The sequence below is a fragment of the Cylas formicarius genome, unplaced genomic scaffold, assembly GCF_029955315.1.
Source record: "Cylas formicarius isolate icCylForm1 unplaced genomic scaffold, icCylForm1.1 PGA_scaffold_10__41_contigs__length_53128322, whole genome shotgun sequence".
Lineage (NCBI taxonomy): Eukaryota > Metazoa > Arthropoda > Insecta > Coleoptera > Brentidae > Cylas > Cylas formicarius.
The window spans coordinates 14,072,298-14,090,517 of NW_026844214.1; the positions used below are offsets into that span (position 1 = coordinate 14,072,298).

Here is an 18,220-nt window from a genome sequence, read left to right on the forward strand (position 1 = left end):
TTTGAAGTTGACCCAAATTTTAGTGGTGAGTGAATTTTGATCCAAAGCTAATTTCAAATAGTACTGCTTGGGTTTATTTCATTTCCGCGATTAAACTTCTAAACTAAGGTAGGCACTTTATAATTTTCTGTTGAAAATTAATTTTCATAAACGTTCCGAAAATTGACAACCCTAGGCAAGTAAAAAGTGCGGTGGGCTGCTGTTCGGGGAATTCGATCGAAAATCGTCTTCGACTTACCTTCAAAGTGACGGTCGGAACGTACAGCGGGGGATCCTTGGCGGACCCTTTGAGCTCGTCGTCCTGCGGGGGAATCCCCCCGTCTTCGTCGCAAACGCTGTACCGGCCCACTATGGCGTCGGCGGGCTTCGCCTCGTAACCGGGCGGTTTCCCCACGCAAAATCCCTTGGCCTTCACCCAAAACCGGAACTTGCTGTTGTCCGCGTTTGCCAATTCGTCGCCGCTCAGCGTCCTCAGTATCCGCGCGTATTTTTTCAGCGTGATCGTTTTCGTCTTGGCCTGATCTCCGTACGTCCTGATCACCCACGGTTGATAAGCGTCGAATATGTCGTCTTTGGTGGTCCCATTCGGTCGCGGTCGTTTATTGTTGTTGTTACGTTCGTGCGCGGCGCACTTTGATTGTTTTTTGCGTTTCGCGCTTTTGACGGGCCCGCACGGCCGCCTCGATTCCGAACTCATCGCGCGTCGGCCTACTACACGATAGTTCGGCCCGACGACGCACCTGTTGCGTTAGTTTCAAAGTCGAAGGAGCGGCGGATTTACGCGGCGGAGGCGTCGCGACGTCTCGAACGTCGTCCGGCGAGTGAGCGAGCGAGCGGATTGTCCCGCGGCCGAACTGCGGTGCGTCTGTTTTCGGATCGCTGCCGTTGCGGGACCCTTCGGTGTCGGGCCTCTCCTCCCCACCACTCGGTGGCGGCCCATGCACGGATATACCGGCACCGGCGGCGGTCTGCGCCGCGTGTGTGTGTGTGTGTGGGTCTCGTATCGTTTTTAGGGGAACGGCGAGCGGGGTGGTGGGCGGCGGGAGGAGCGGAGATAGCGAGAGGAAAAAAGGCTTTGTTTCGGAAAGCCACCGCCGCCGCCGCACACCGGGGTATTAACAATATAAAAGTAATCGAAAATGAAAATAGTTTGCCCTGGATTTTAAAAATACTCAGGTTCAGACAATATTTTTTGTTTACTCTGCGCTATTAGGTGTTCGATACATTAGTTGCTTGTTACCCCGCGTCAAAGATACGATTTGGTGCAAATTTGAAATCAATTTTCAATTGGTGTGTGTAAATGGTTAATTTATATTCGTCCATTCTTTTACTTACAAACTGGGTCTCGATTTAACATTTTGGAGAAACTTGCAGGGATTTTAAAACATATTATTTTTCAAGAAGCGGCATTTTTAAGTACTGTTCGTTTTAATTTAATTATTGAACGGATTAAAAATACTGTAGTATGACTTTATCAGAGAAGTTACTCGGTAAACTTTCAGTTTTTTTAAGGTGAAAAAAAGTCACTACTAGTATTTGCTCCTTTTTAGCAAAAATAGAAAAAAGTTGGTCCAGTGTGCGTAAATTTTGCATATATTATCTCTTTCCGTCTTTCTTTTTTTACTTCTGGGCTGCTTCACAGAATTATACAATCAATAATATATTTAACTTTCAACATAAATTCAAAATTTACTACAACACCCGATCAACCACAAAAATTATATCGTTTTTGTAAATTTAGCAATTCAGAATGAGGTAGACAGAGTAACTTATAATTCACGAAACAAAGTAAATGTCTCCATTCAAATAAAACTTTAAATTGTATCGATTATTATTGCTGATATTTAGTCTACTAATATTTTAAATGGCGTACTCTTTACTATTCATCTTTTGGTTTTGGTTTTTTAAAATGAGAACTTTGTATGTAGGTTAAAACTCCCGCAGACGGCTGCTCCTCAAAAAACATTCAGTCAAGATAAGAAGCTTCGGGCGTATGAGAGAAAGACTATAAACTTGGCGTTATTGTCCATATATATAGATTTAGCTGCTTTGGGATTTTTGACTAATCCTGTGTAATGTAGATATCCTTCAAAATATGAAATTTGTATTTGTATATACATTGTTTATATGATTCCTTTTACATATAAACTAGATCGCGATTTAAGATACCTACAGGTATGTTTTAATTATTGGACGGACTAAAAATAATGTAGAAAACTTAATAGAGATGTCTAGTTAAATATGTTTATATACTTAATTAATTAGTCAGCTATAAAGCCCCTGAAGCCGAACATTGATGTCCGCGTTGATGTATGCCCGTTCAAAATCGGGCATGCAAAAACATATAGTAGTTCTGCTCGCAGAAGCACGTACAAAATCGCAGTTTGCTCAAAATGAACTAGAACCAAAACAAATTATAAAACCGGCGCTTGTGGTGTATTCAAAAATGGGACATTATTCTTTTTGTATGTACCTTTCTGAATGTTCATTCATCAACGCAGACATCAACATTCATCTGTAGAGACCTTTTCTGCTTCTTTTTCGTAAAAATAGAAAAAAATTGGTCCAGTAACGAAAAATTTTGTAAATTTAAATGTGTAATGTTCATTTATCCTTCAAAATATTAAAGGGTTACCGAAGTGATCATCTCAAAGCGGATAATCAGTTAACCTTTTTAAGAGGTTTTTTAAAAAAAACATTTCGATCAGAAATTAAAATAGTTGATAAATTGTATACGATATTTCTGATGTTTGTTATAATAATATTTTTGTTTCACAGTTTAAATTAACTTATGTTTTATTCTCTCTATACTGTCCCAAATATTTGGTTGTTGCGAGCTTTTTGACTAGCCCTGTCTAATATAGATGTTTGTTCATCGTTCAAAATATTAAATTGTTACTAAATCCGCTAATTTCGATCAGAACTGAGTGTGAAATGGCCGGCTGTGTGGCGAGCGGTGAGGTGGGCGGCGGGAGAAGCGGAGATAGCGAGAGGAAAAAGGCTTTGTTTCGGAAAGCCGCCGCCGCGGACGCGATAAATAGCCGACCGGCCGACGTAAGTAATAACGGTAGGCGGAAGTCGGGGCGATGGGCGAGCGGTGACCGCGACACGACCGACGATCACGGGCGATTTCAGGCGAGGTCGTCGTCGAAAAATACGGCGGCCGTACGCCTCGATTATATTATTTTTTTAAAACGTAGCGGGCACGAGTAGCGAGCCGATTTTATATTTGCAAGCGACACGATTCGATGACAATTTTGATAATCGTCTTTAAAGTTTCATTATATTACGATTTACCAGACTTTTCTTTTTTTTACTTTGTGCCACTTTGTGCTTACTTTTTTAAAAATTCCGTAGTTTAAGTAAAGGATCTCCGATATTACTCCATGTTTTAAAGAATTCTGGACGTATTAAATAATTTCCGAAAACTTTCAAAAACATCGAGTTGAGTCTACAACCGAGCAAATGCCCAACCACTTTCCACTTATTTTAAATAATTCCTTAATGCAATCCGGAATTCTGACATGTTTTAAAGAATTCCGAAAAACTATGAATTGATTTATTGCCAATAGTTGCCTACAACAACTTGGAATTTCTAAATGTTGTAATTAAACTTTTTATAAAACTACTGGATTCCTCCTGCGTCGGTTTTTGTTGAACCAAATTAGCTAGTCAGTTTCAGTCAAGCTGCCGAACGCCGAAACGAGCTAGTACGACTCAACAAAAACCGACGAAGGAGGAATCCAGAAGTTTTATAAAAAGTATTACAATAGCCTGTAGAAGTTTTTTTGAAAAAAAAAATGTTGTAGTTAATTCCTTTAAACGACGCAGTGTTTCGACTTATTTTAAATTATTCCTTAACAATACTTGAAATTTCTGTTTTGAAGAGCCGAATTCTGGCTTATTTTAAATAATTCCTTAAAACAACTCGAAATTCGTTTTAAGAAATTCAGTAAAACAACTCAGAATTCAGATTTATTTTAAATAATTCCGTAAAAGAATTCAGAATACTTGTAAAAACATCAAGTTCCTTAAGAAAATTCGGAATTCTGACATATTTTAAAGAATTCCGTAAAACAATTAGGAATATCCACTTATTGTAAATAATTCCCTAATGCAGCTCGGAATTACAACATGTCTTACATAATTGCTTAAAACAACTCGGAATTTCAACGTATTTTAAATAATTCATTACAAAAACAACGTTGAATACTGAGTTGTTTTGAAAAATTATTTAAAACAACTTTAGAATTCCGTTATGTCCTATAGAATTTCGTAAAGCTACTAGGAATTTCGACATATTGTAAATAATTCCATAATACAGCTTCAAATAATTTGAAAAGTACGAAATTCATAAAGAGGTCCAGGGAAAGCGAAGCAAGGAAGCTGAATCGGACTCAAACAAGAAAACAATCAAGACAAGTGATATTTCTACACATATATTTTTATTAAAATTGAAAACCTAAAATTCTTTTTAGGTAACATTAATTTTCACACCCAGATCACCTCCTTGGATTTTCACTACTGCGGGAGTGAATTTTGAATAATCTCTTGCTAATTTTTTGTGGTTAGTCTGGTCTTTTTTGGTGTACTATACTCTCCAACGAAAGTTCAATGAATTTTATAAAGCATTTGATGATAATATATACAGGTCATTTGCACGGATTATGAACAAGGTATGGTATCTTGAGATCCTGATAAAGTTCATTGTTTTGTTTTGCGAGATTGCACACATGCTTTAGTTAATTCGATATCTCTTATTTCTCACTTGGTCCTAACAACAAACACTTTTCCAAATGTCTGGGAGGAAGCCAGCAGCCCACAAACAAACAATATAGTTTCTTTAATGGTCGAAGCATCATTAGAAACTTAGCTCGCTTTATCGAATTCATAACTAAAACTATAGACGACGGAAGGCACAGATCACTGTCTTTGTTGCGCTCATAAAATCATATTTTTTTAACAGACTGCAGTAGTGGAGATGCGCGGTCATTTATCAATTTAGGTTTATGACTAATAGTGGCGTTCCCCATACTAAAATAGTAATAGTAATAGTAAGCATTAGTATAGTAATAAACATAGTAAAATAATAACAATTTCCTAACATTGATACTCAAACTTTGCTTTTTACCGATAATGTTTTACATGGTTTAGAATAATTTATAGTGTGCCTGAGTGTGTACCTCTGCAAAACGATTTGGATGCTATTGCTTCTTGATGTGCTTTCTATAACCTAATCCTGAATACAGATAAACGCTTGGTAATGTCTTTTTGTAATATAACTGGTACTACAACTTTTAATTAGGACTTGGCGTGACCTAGATATTATTAAGAAGACTTTGGTGTGATGTTTGACACAAAACTGACATTTAGAAACCACATTGTTCAAGTTTGTGGAGATGCGCTGAAAATGTTGGGTTTGACATTGCGAAACTCTAGAGCTTTTGCAAGCGATCATGTTTTAAAATTGTTATATTTTCGAAAGTAGAGCAGGGTTCAACAATATGGCAACCAATATTTGACAAGTAAATCACTTAAATTGAAAACACACAAAGTAGGAGCTACCTAATCAAACAAGATGGCATTGCTTACTTTTTAACATGATGTAAATATCCTGACGGGCTTACCAACACTATATTATTCAAAGGCGTGCCTACACACCTATTAACCTGCACATTGCTCCATTTTCTTTCTAAACAGCGATTTCAATACACTGAACTCGTTTTTCCAAAACATGTAACGACATCTACGAAATTTGGGTAAAAACTACCGCAAAAATGTCACATTCAAACTTATTGACGATCTCTCAGCGGCCATGTTGGTTATTGAATGAAGCAAGGTCATTCGTTAAAAACGAAATTTTAAAATTTGCAACCATCCTGTTGGCTTCTGGAAACCACTTTTAGTTAAGCTCTGAAGAAGCCAGCAGGATAATTGGCGAAACGTCACCAAGTTCGATTCAACAACAACCGACGCTGGAGGAATGAACAAGTTTCGTAAATAGTATTACAGTAGCCTGTAGAAGTTTCATTGAAAAATTGTTCTAAATTTTTTTCATAGTTGTTACATAAGTTCCTGTATTATTGGCATATGCTGTGCCTCTACGGCTATATGGTAGCTATATGGATATGGATACCATAACCGTTCCCATAAAATAATAAATAGTTCTTTTTTTAACAATAGCGACATAATTTGTAAGAAATGACTGTTTTAATGTTACGATGAAGAAACGCTTACGCCAATGTAGGGGAGTTTTTAAGCTCAATTTGCGCCGTGCTTATGTTTTGTGAGAAAGGTAAATTTTGAAGGCGCAAATGTGTTTTGGGATATATATATATATATATATATATATATATATATATATATATATATATATATATATATATATATATATATATATATATATAAACAATGACTAATAGCAAAAATGCTACATAACTGTGAACTAGTGTTATCATATCAAAGGACGCTCAGAGGCATACGATGTAGTTTGCATATTCTATAAAAGTGTCAATTGTGTTTAAGTTCACAATTTATTATGTAAGTTTGAAAATTTTAATATTGATCCATTAGAATCTCACACGGCAATGATTCATTGTCACCCTCGGGAATTATTTTTTCCCACTTTTCCTAGTTACCCTAGCAACCATTCGTATTTGTATATTTGCGTCACAACAGCAATTTTTTGAATGACTGATGCGGTATATTTTAGTTGATCCTCAGGACGTGTGTCTCACTTCAGTTTTTACATAAACTATGAAACTCTAATGAGTAGACCTGAGTTGCCGAGTCAACTTAATTTTCAAGTACCTTCAAGAACCGTAAGGGCATCACCGTCAGTGTTTCACCTAGCCACAAAAAATCTTTTGATCAAAACTATGTGTTGATGAAATTATTTAATGACTCCTGTAAATAATATTGACGTTTTCTGCCTTCATAAAACGTATGTGTGAATAGTTATAGTTTACAAATGTTTGAGCAAATTTATCTTGTAAATGGACGTTGAACAATGTAATTTATTTTAAAGATTATTATATAATAATAATGTAGTGTAATAGTTATATTAGTGTTCCATCTATGCATATATTAAAACTTAATCGTACAAGATACCCAAAGATTTATTACTATTAATGATCTATTGCTATATGTTGTGCTAAGTTTCTCAGTCACATATCATATATTCTTATAAGACCTTATTGTGCTTTAAAAATCATTTATCGCCACAGGCATCATCTTGATCGAAATACCAACTATTCTAATCATTGTGACAGCAAGTTTAACGATGACCGGTGATGAACGCGTTGTTTGACCATCTTGGTCCTTATTTTCCGTTCTAAAGCCTGCAAATCTGTCTGAGAGGTAGAGCGCATGAGTTGATAGCCTGAATTTGTGCGCCTGCGTACAAGAAAGTTTTCATGACGGATCCCACCCTTTTCATTCTCCTCTACTTCTTACTTTTTTCGTGCCAGGGTAGTGTTGTAAAATCCATTTTCTCCATTAATCTAATGTTATCAGATTCTTGAACCTCACCTGTCGCATGTATGCACACTTTTCTATTCCAAATTCCATTAGGATGTCCTCTGTGAATTTGGCAACTGGTGCTAGTTTGCTTTGCAGTTATTATTATTATTATTATTATTAATATTCTTTTCCTCAGCTGAAGCTGGAACTTTCACTTGCCGAATAACTTCTTTGGTGTTTTCTTCATGTTTGGGCTAGGCTCGGGCTGGTGGAGAGAAATTTCATTCTTTTCCACTAGATCCTCTTTTTTTTTCTTTTCATGGTTCTGTTCCATTCAGAAACTTGTGCGTTATATGGGACGTCTGAAGAATTACGCATTTTTGCATGATTTCGTACAATCGCCTTGGTAAGTTTAGTTTATCGATATTTTTCTTTAGGTGCATCGTAAAGGCTCCGTTTGCTGAAATTATTATGAGGACTATCTATACTTTTTTGAGTTTCCTGACATTTTTGATCTCTCTTGCCAGGTTCTCATACTTTGTAATTTTTTCGACCTCCGTTTTAGAAACATTCTCACTAAGTGGGCACGCCACATCTATAATAAATGAATGTTCGTTTTGTTTGTCAATGGCCACTATGTCAGGCCGGTTGAAATCCACAGTTCTATCGGTGGTTATCGGCCGGTCCCAATAGAGTAGGTGGGTGTTGGATTCTAGTACAGTTTCTGGTGAGTATTGATAATAGGGGGGGGGGGGTTATAGAGGAGGCCATTTTGTTGCTACTTCTAATTATTATTATTATTATTGTTATTTATTTTTGAGGGAATTAGAGGTGAAATCCTTAACGGACGTACTGTGTGGCAAGCGCAGGGGAGTGCGGGACTCTCTCGTGAGTCAGTCTTTATTGCATTCACACGTATGTCCCTCGTCTAATCATAGTATTAATTGTAAATCTCTTTTAAATATGTCCATGTATGTTTAATCTATTCCTTCTTCAAGTTGTCTTCAATAATCGGTTTTATTTTATATTGTTTGTTGTCTTTGTAAACTATATATTAGACACTCACTGATTATGTGAACGACGGTGATATATTCCTCACACATATTACACTTCGGAGGATGTTAACCGTTAATGAGATGTTTCTGGGTAAGGGTTGTGTGTCCTGTAGATATTCTAAAAGATCTCATTGCTTCAAGTCTGGGTAGATCTGTGTGCTCATATGCCGTTACTTCCGGTTTTGTTTTTCGATGCAATGTGTTACATTCAATACAGATGATTTGCCAGTGCTGAGGAATTTTTTCATTAACCAATTGTCTCCAATCGAGTTCTTCTTGATAACAAGTTGTTTGCAATTGTTACCTTATCATTATCATCTATCAGTTCTCTTGGTAGATTAACTTCAATTTTTTCTTGTAGTACTTCTTCGTCTGGAGTAGCATTTATATCCGAGAATAAGAATTTATTTTTTGTTTTTTTTTTTTATATGCTTTTGCTGTTATATATGTTGTCATTTCTATTTCACTTCGTAGGTTTAGTGGCATCAATCCAGGTCCATAGTAGAGGCTCTGGACAGGTGTTGTTGGAAAAGCACCCAAATTTTGAATACGATCTAGCAGATCTAATAAGTTTTTTCTCGCACATGATTAAGCGATGCAGCCATAGTCAATTTTTGATAGAATGAGGGTTTTGTAGATTTGAAGTAAACTTTTTGGATCGGCTCCCCATTTTGTGTGTGATAAAAGTTTCAGGATATTTAGTGATTGTTTACACTCTGTGCTGAGTTTCTTAATTTGCTTTCGCCAATAAGTTTGCTATATACAACAAGTCCTAAAAATTTTGTTGTATCTGCACACTCGATGATATTTTCTTCTAAGTAGAGTACTGGATCATAATGAGGTTTTTTTAATCGACAAAAGTGTTTTGGTTAGTTTTATTATTATTATTTTTTTTTTTTTAGGAAGTTGGACGTGAAATCCATTACGGACGCCCTGCGCGGTGAGCGAATTAGCAACAACACTTACTTGGACAGTAGAACTACACAATAGTGACCACTTTAAAAAAAGAATACAAATAGGAAAGCCGAAAAAGATAAAAAGAGAAAAGCAGACTGGAATAAATACTCCAACGCTCTGAATGTACCACCAAATCCTACTAGAGAGCTTTACACAGTGCATTGTAGCAGCAGCGAATATTGCTATACCAAAAACAGCACCTTGGTGGAGTTCTGAAATAAGACAAGTCATTAAACTAAAGAAACAAGCATTTAACAGGTTTAAACAGTATCCTACAACAGACAATCTCATACATTTTACAAGAGCCAGAGCATTACCAAGAAAAACAATTCTTAAAAATAAAAGAGATAATTGCATAGCATAACACCAAGTGAAGATGTAAGGGTAATATGGAAAAAAGTGAAAGCAGTTTCAGGACTGAGTTTAAACAACACAATTACCTCCATTCAAACAGAAGCTGGAATCATAACTCAAGATCAGACTGAAATAGTGGGGACAATGGCCGCTCATTTTGAAACAAATTATGACCCTGATTTCTTGAAAATAAAAGCCGAACAAAAAACATATCTGAATTTTGCTGAAAACGGTTCCTGTGAATATAACTTAACCTTGAAAACAGATGACCTAAATAAATCACTTCAGCAATCCAAACAAGGAGCTCCTGGCCCTAATACTATTTCCAATGATATGTTGCAAAATTTAACAAAACAGGCCAAACAAGCACTATTGGAGGTATACAATAAACTTTGGAAAGAAAAGGTCTACTCCCATTCCTGGAAAGAGGCAGTAGTAGTTCCCATCCCCATACCAAATAAAAAAAAATTAGAACTTTCAAGCCGGCCCGGCCCCAACAGACTTCAAAGCTACTTAGAGAGTAACAACTTATTAGTTCCCTACCAAGCAGGGTACAGAAAAAAAAAACGATCAACTATCATCATCTAGTATTGCTTCAGCATCACATACAAGAGGCCTTTAGAAAGAGAGGACATTTCGTATCTGTATTTTTTGATATTAAAGGAGCTATTGATATGACGTGGCGATTTGCAATATTAGATAAACTAGGAAAAATGAATTTAAAGTACACTTCCACTATTTATTAAATCATTTATCTCAAATAGAAGTTTCAGAGTCAGAGTTGGAGACATTCTACACCTAGACTACTGGAGAACGGCATCCCACAGTGGTCAACACTTAGCTGTACGCTATTTGCAATTGCCATAAATGATATATGTAGAAACATAAGTCCAGAAATAAAAAGATGTATCTATGCTGATGACGTAGCAATGTTCTGTAGTGGAAAAAAAGTTGGAGATATAACTAAAGTGTTACAAGCAACTATTAATGTAATAATCGGAAACGGGGAATAAATTGGCTTTTAATTTTCCAAAGAAAACAAAATGCGTGCAATTTTGTCATCTCAGAAAACCTCCTTATGACTCAGTCCTTTATTTGGGAGAGAATACTATCGAGTGTGTGAGCACCATCAGATTTCTATTTTTTGACAGTAGACTTACCCGGCAAAAGCATATTGAGAAGCTAACCACAGATTGTAAGCAATTACCTTCTAAAAGTCTTGTCACACACAAATCAGGGAGTAGTTACAAAAAGTTTGCTTCAATTATATAAAGCAATCATTCTGTCAAAAGTTGATTATAGCAGTATTGTATACTCATCTGCAAGAAACAGTCTACAAACAGTAATAAGAAGAAAACAGTTCAGACAATTAGTCAACTAAAAAATTAGAGATGACTGGCAAAACACTTGGAGTAGAACTGTGACTTTGCTTCGAAAAATAGGACCAGAAGAAAAAACAAAATATGAATCTACACAACTTTCTAGCCCTGAAGCAGTACGAGTCTTTAGACTACGTGCAGGACATACGGTCCTTACACATAAACATCTTCTTCTGTCTCAACAACTGTCTCTTAACAACTCAATGAATGTCCAACATATAACACGCAGAGACAAGCATAAAATAATTCTATCATTTGAAGACAATTTGAAAAAAGAACATATTACAAATACGTTAGCATATTTAAAGAACATTGACATATTTAATAAGATCTAGAAAAGCTTAGAATACATTACAAATGAATGCACAAACAATTGAATCTGCAATAGAGATTAACAGCTAAGGGACCTGTAGATGCTGTAGATTGGGAGTGTTTTTATTATTATTAAAAAAATAAATTATTATTGAATTTGACGGCCGATACACAACCGTTTTCTTTCTCTGTATAAAAATTGTTAACGGGAGAAAGCGGTGATTGACTATGGATGGATGACCCGGTGTTCATCCCTCCGGATTCCCACCGCGCCACGGACGCAATAAGAAAACGGATGACCGTTACGCCGACCAGATTAATTCGGCAGTTGAACTGGTCCAGCAAGCGCAGCGTCCCGCATCTCGGACCGCGTCTCGCTGACCAAAGGTCATCAAGGGGTTTAACGGTCCGAGTCGCGGCTATTCCTTCTCCGCCGATCGCTCGCCAAATTCCCATCTCCGACCCCGTAGGGGTTGAGCGTGTTAACCGATGAATTCGAACCGTTAATCGAGACGAATTCATCGATCGACGTAACGTCAGCGTATAATTCAAACGAATTAGTGTTTGGGCCACTTGTAATTGCCAACTGGTATCTTACTCGCTCTTAGGTTTCAGTGGCCTAAATGTCAATTCTAGCAAATAAAACGTAATATAAATTTTAAAGATATTTTGTATCAACTTATTCAAACACATGAAATATATTCCAAAATAAACATTTCTTGTGCTTCTATTTGCAGGGAGTACATTTACATTACATTAAATTTTGTCCTACCCGCATTAAATACAGGTTTTAAAAAAAAAACGTTGAGTACAAAAGTTATAAAGTTACAGGGGGCCTCAAAAACATGAATTCCAAAAATGTTTTTTTAATGGAACACTTCAAATATTATTACATTTAATCAAACTCCTAAACATTTGCGATAAGTTTTGTTCAATGTCGTATTGGCTATATTCCTCAGTTGTTTTTGAGTTATTGACACTTAAAACGTTTTATATTGGCGCATTTTGTCTACTTTAAACGTTTATAAAAACTAAACAGTTCAATGTAGAGCAAAAATATTTTTTCTACTCCCGTATGTAAATGCATACCGATCTAGCATGCGGGAAGCGTCACTTTACCACGTCAGTTTCGTTTCCCACGGATCCGAGCCACTTCGGACACTTCCGGGATTTTACCGCACGGGTTTGGGAACGATCGGATGTTTTCGGAGATATTTCCCACTCCTTGAATTTTAAACGATTGTCAATTATATTCGTGCTGTTTTGCGAAAATGTACCCAAAAATTAACAGTCGTAGAAAAAGTATAGTACGCAACACGTTCGGTAAACTTTTTAAGTCACTCGTTTAAAAAACACTCGCTCCGCTGCCCTCCGCTCGTTTCAAATAAACTCGAGAGTCAAATGCCGTTTACCGCACTTGTTGCATAATATACTGTTTTTACTCCCTTCTAGCGTGCGGTAAGTGTCATTTTACCACGTCAGTTTTGTTTCCCACGGATCCGAGCCACTTCGGACATTTCCAGGATATTACCGCCCGGGCTTGGAGATTTTACCGCACGGCTAGGATATTTTTACATTTAATTAAACACAATATAGTTTATTAACAACTAATATATTAGATAGTCACTTCATTCTAAGGTGAGTAGGAGTATATTTGAAATTTAGCAACGGAATATATTTGAAAATAATATTCTTATCTGTAAAATACGGAACTGCTTATCTTACTGAGTGAATCGGTTGATTAACAAAAAAGTGATGGCATAAAAACGGTCTAGAATACCTATTTGTTTAATTGCAAATAAAGAAGAGCAGAGCATATGGAACGAGTTTCATACCCCAACAGAGGAAGCCTCTTGGCCCATAATACAAGCAATGAAAATTTCAAATAAAATTTAATAATAAATAATAAAAAGAATATTTTTAATTACTTTTTACTTCTTTTATTTGTTTATTTGAAAGCAATTAACATTACATTCAAATTTAAATTAAATTACTTTTTGACAAAACTCAAATTATTTGAAAAATCTTAAGATTTAGGTAACAAAACCCAATTAAAACGCATATTTATTTTGATTACAGAATCCAGGAAAGCTAGGGGGGTTGCATTTAAACAACTTTGACATTCTAACAGTTTTGTTACAACCTGTATAGTGTGAAAGTAATTTTAAAAATTAACCATAATACCTTAACCATAACCATATCTAAATTTCATCGTTTCTAAGATATTTGACAATTTGTATCAAAGTTGACGTTTGCAGACCGAAAAATAGCTGGAAAATTTTCATACACTCCTAACTCCTTTAAAATTTCTGTTAACTTATCCTGTAGAGAACGGTCTGTTAAACAAATTTAGTTAGAAATTTTAATTATTACTAATTCAGAACGCTGAAAAAAACTAAAAAAGGGAAAACTGTAAAAAACGGTTTTTTTTTAAATTTAAATAACAATAATCATATCTTATGTAGAATAAAAAATGTGCGACTAATTTGTGTTGTTCTATTGATTGATTGATTTCTTTTCACAAGTATTTAAGTATGCCTAGTTATTGATCATATTTACATCTACTCCTGTCTGTAAAATACCTGATTACACACCGATCTAGCGTGCGGAAAGCGTCACTTTACGACGTCAGTTTTGCTTCTTACGGATTCGAACCACTTCGGATATTTCCGGGATTTTACGGAAATATTTCCCACGCTTTGAATTTTGAGGTTTCCCAATTCTGACAGTCATGTCAGTGAATGTATTCGAGTTTTGCGAAAATGTACCCAAAAACTAACGGTCGTAGAAAAAATATAGTAGGCAACACGTTCGGTAACATTTTTTTCTACTCCCGCTCGTGCCAAATAAACTCGTGAGTCAAATGCCGTTTACCGCACTTTTTGTAGGACTGCATCAAGTAAAAAAAGAAAACTTCTGGAAAATTCTAATTAAGACTTCCATGTAAAGCGACCAAAACTATTTTTGTTACTTTTCGAAGGTATTATCATAAATTGATACCGCATATTTATACCAGAAAACATTCTATGCATATAGCTTGACATTTTGCACTTAATTTCATTACAATAACATTTTGTGTATTACAGAGTTGGTTCGACATACACAGATTAAAAAATAAAATCTTCGATCCGAATGACTTTATCGAAGGGTAAGTCACATTTAAATAATAAACAAATGCCAAATTATCACTGAACTATTTTTAAGTTATTTGCAGGTTACGTCTAGTGTGTAACATTTGGTTGCACAGTAACCGATTTTTACAAATACCATTGTAAAATTTTTGCGAATTTTATTGGTGAAACTTTTAGTTCGCATTTTCTGGAGTATTTTCTACTTTCATTTCATAATGGTGAAAACTGCAATTTTGTTATAGAAAGTTTTGTATTTCTCTGAAAACATTAACACAGAATTTTTTACGCAGAATAAAGTCACTTAAGTACCTTTTATATTAATATCTTGTTATTTATCAACCGAAAATCGTTTTTTTTATATGGGACGTTATATGTTTTTGGATCCTTGAAAAGAACCTTAAAATTGCTTTTCGAGAAACATAGCATACTAGATATTGTGCTTACAATTTTGCTGGGAACCACTTGCACTATTGCATTTTTCTGGTAATGTGTGGAATGTATGTTTCTTTTTTTAGTTTTTCTGATCTTTGTTCTTGCAAGCCTTGTTGGTGTTTCATGTTCACGTTGTAAAATTATTTTTAACGTCTCCCCAAACCACAACCACTTCTCTCAAACTGGTTACTGTCAATTAGGTTGTATCGGGATCTTGGGAAATTGTCTTTAAGGAGGTTGTTTTCTTTCAGGATATTGGTCGTTATGCATATTGTTTGCGTTGATTGTATTCTTCGCTTTCATTAAACACACTATACAGTTCCATTTATTTGTCAACTAATCAAAACTCACATTGATCCGTGCAAGTCCTACTTGTTCAAAACTTTCGGGCAAAATATCTATAAATTTATTATAAATATGTTAAACATTCAGGATGTCCAATATTAAAACGCCAAATTTTCCATAACATAAAATTATACAATCATTTTTTCAAAATGCACTTTTTTTAAAAACACCGTTTGATTTTTTTATCAAAATTGAGCTCCAGAGCATTAGTGTTCGTCTATCTCCAATAGAAAGCGGAGTTTCAGTTTTATTGATTTACGCTTTTGGTAATTTTTAAAGTAAGTCATTTTCTAAATCTGAAAAAAAAGAGAAAAGAATTATATATATTATATATATATATATATATATATATATATATATATATATATATATATATATATATATATATATATATATATATATATATATATATATATATATATATATATATATATATATATATATATATATATATATATATATATATATATATATATATATATATATATATATATATATATATATATATATATATATATATATATATATATATATATATATATATATATATATATATATATATATATATATGCCCGTTGTTTGTCTATTTGTTAATAGTTTTTTTAGTTTCACATAACCTAAAAATTATTTTTTTAAATCAGTCAAATCGGGAAAATTATTTAACTACATTTTTGCAACACCACGAATACATTCACTGAGTGATGTGTTAGAACTAGCAAACGTCAAAATTCCTTCCAAATCCGTGACTAAAGTACCGGAAACGCCCAAAGAGGCTCGCGATGGTGTCGAACGCTGCTGACGAAGTGACACTTTCCGCACTATTGATCAGTGCACAACTGGGTATTTATATTGCATATTGAGCAAGTGGTAGAAGAAAAAGTCATTGCGGTGTTTCAGTTATTATTTAAAGGGGTAAATATAAAAATAATTAGTCATAATGCAAAGTAGTTTTTTCGTTCGCGAAAAAAATATTGGATCTGGGCATATTTTGAAAAAATATTGGCATAAACATCTAAACTGAAACCTGTCGAAATGACGAACTGTAAGCGGCCATGTTGGTTATTGAATGCCGCTAGGTCTTATTGGTTGAAAACAAAATGTCAAATGACCGTGCATGCTCAAATTAATATTCTGTCTCAATATTTTTTTTCATCATCACTTCAAACACTCCTGCACTATCAGCATAGGCAGAACCTCTATACGTGGTGTTTTCTAATGGAATGTCAATGATTAAGAGGGCGATTTTTGAGTCCATTTTAAAAAGAACCCTTCATATGCACATATGTCCTAAAAGTCTTAACTTTTGAGAGGTGGTAAAGTTTTCAAAATTAAAATATATTTATATCTGTGATACCACTTCAGGTATTTTAATGAAGGCATTATTTAGTGAACCACAATTTTTTTTAAATACAGCATTGGGTGTACGAAATTTCACATGTCTATTATAATCTCTTGAACTTAATATAGTTGTAATGAGAGTTGTTTGCTGCGCTCAAGTGCTGTTTTTTTGGGAAATTTACTTGTAATTAATTTCTAAAAAGATATGTAAAGGTATTGTTATACATTGGCGATAACTTGTAGTCGTATTTTGCTCCGAAAATGTTACGGCTAGGCAGTAATTTTTTGCCGGAACTGCAGTGCGTTTTTGTAGTGTGTGAGCGTGGAGCGTTCGTTTTCCGCCGGCGGTACCTATTGGTTTGTGTGGTGCGTATGTATCCAAGACATGTAGCAAGATACAGTGTTCTATTTGTGGCAATTTGTGCAAAATTAAGCGAATTGGTGTTGCGAGTGATAGCTGAAGGAGATACAATTTGGGTATGTGGCGTATGTAGGAGGAAGACTCCATCATCGTTTGGAGAAGCGCTGTGTTCCTCAAATTTAAATGCAAGTCATACCAGGGTGCACAGTGTTGTCAGTGATGATAATGATGAGACACTTCGTCTATTAATACTTGATCTTAAGAATGCAATTTTAAGCCTTATACAGGAATTCTTATCTATAAAAAAATCTCTAGTTTTCTTTAACTCCATGTACGAAATCTCAAAAACAGACAAATGAAGTTATGGGCGAGATGATAGATGAGGTGAAAAACGAAAATCGCAGGTTGAAGATTGATGTCCAAATGTTGCAGTCCAAATTGCATGATATGGAAGTTGAGAGAATGGGAAAGAAGCTACTTGTAAATGGAGCATATCACCATCAAGATGACAACACGACGATTAAGGAGAAAACGTTAAAAGTAATAAAGCAAGTAAATAGTCGCATAACCGAAAATAGTATTAAACATCCAAAAATTATCAGGCCTAGGACTATAGGACCATCGACTTCTATTAGCTTCAAAGAGAAGAACATGGCTACAGAACTGTTGCGCCTCAGAAAATAAAAGGGTCCTTTGTATACAACACCGTGTGGCATTAACAACCTAAAACATAAAATTTTTATTAACGAAGAGTTATGTAAAACAACGTATGAGCTATTAAAAAATGCTATGAAATTGAAGACCAAAGGCTACAAATACGTGTGGAGCAACAATGGACTTGTTTTTGTCAGCGCATAAAGCATAAAGGATTTCGGATTTGGGAGTGCAGGATGAGTAAACTCTTCTTTACGCTACTATTCGCAAAGAAGTGTTAATTGTTAATCTTCTAATTGTTAATCCTCACGCTCTTCTATTGCGATGGCGGTGTGTCGTAACCTCAGAATCGCTAACTTTAATGTTGGTTCTTTAACTGTTCACTTTTTGGATATCAGAGATTTAATTATCGCTAACGATTTTTATATAGTCTGCATGACG

At 35.0% G+C, this 18,220-nt stretch overlaps 1 protein-coding gene across 1 annotated transcript in view; it reads right to left on the reverse strand.

Annotated features, from left to right (window-relative positions):
* The window catches only part of LOC132708421 (nucleolar protein 4), a 159,729-nt gene extending 158,867 nt beyond the window's left edge, over positions 1 to 862 (reverse strand). The window contains exon 1 of the mRNA XM_060680762.1: positions 239 to 862. Within this exon, the coding sequence (XP_060536745.1) occupies positions 239 to 697 (459 nt within the window). The 5' untranslated portion in view covers positions 698 to 862. The remainder of the gene's footprint in view (positions 1 to 238) is intronic.
* Between the last annotated feature and the right edge of the window lie 17,358 nt (positions 863 to 18,220).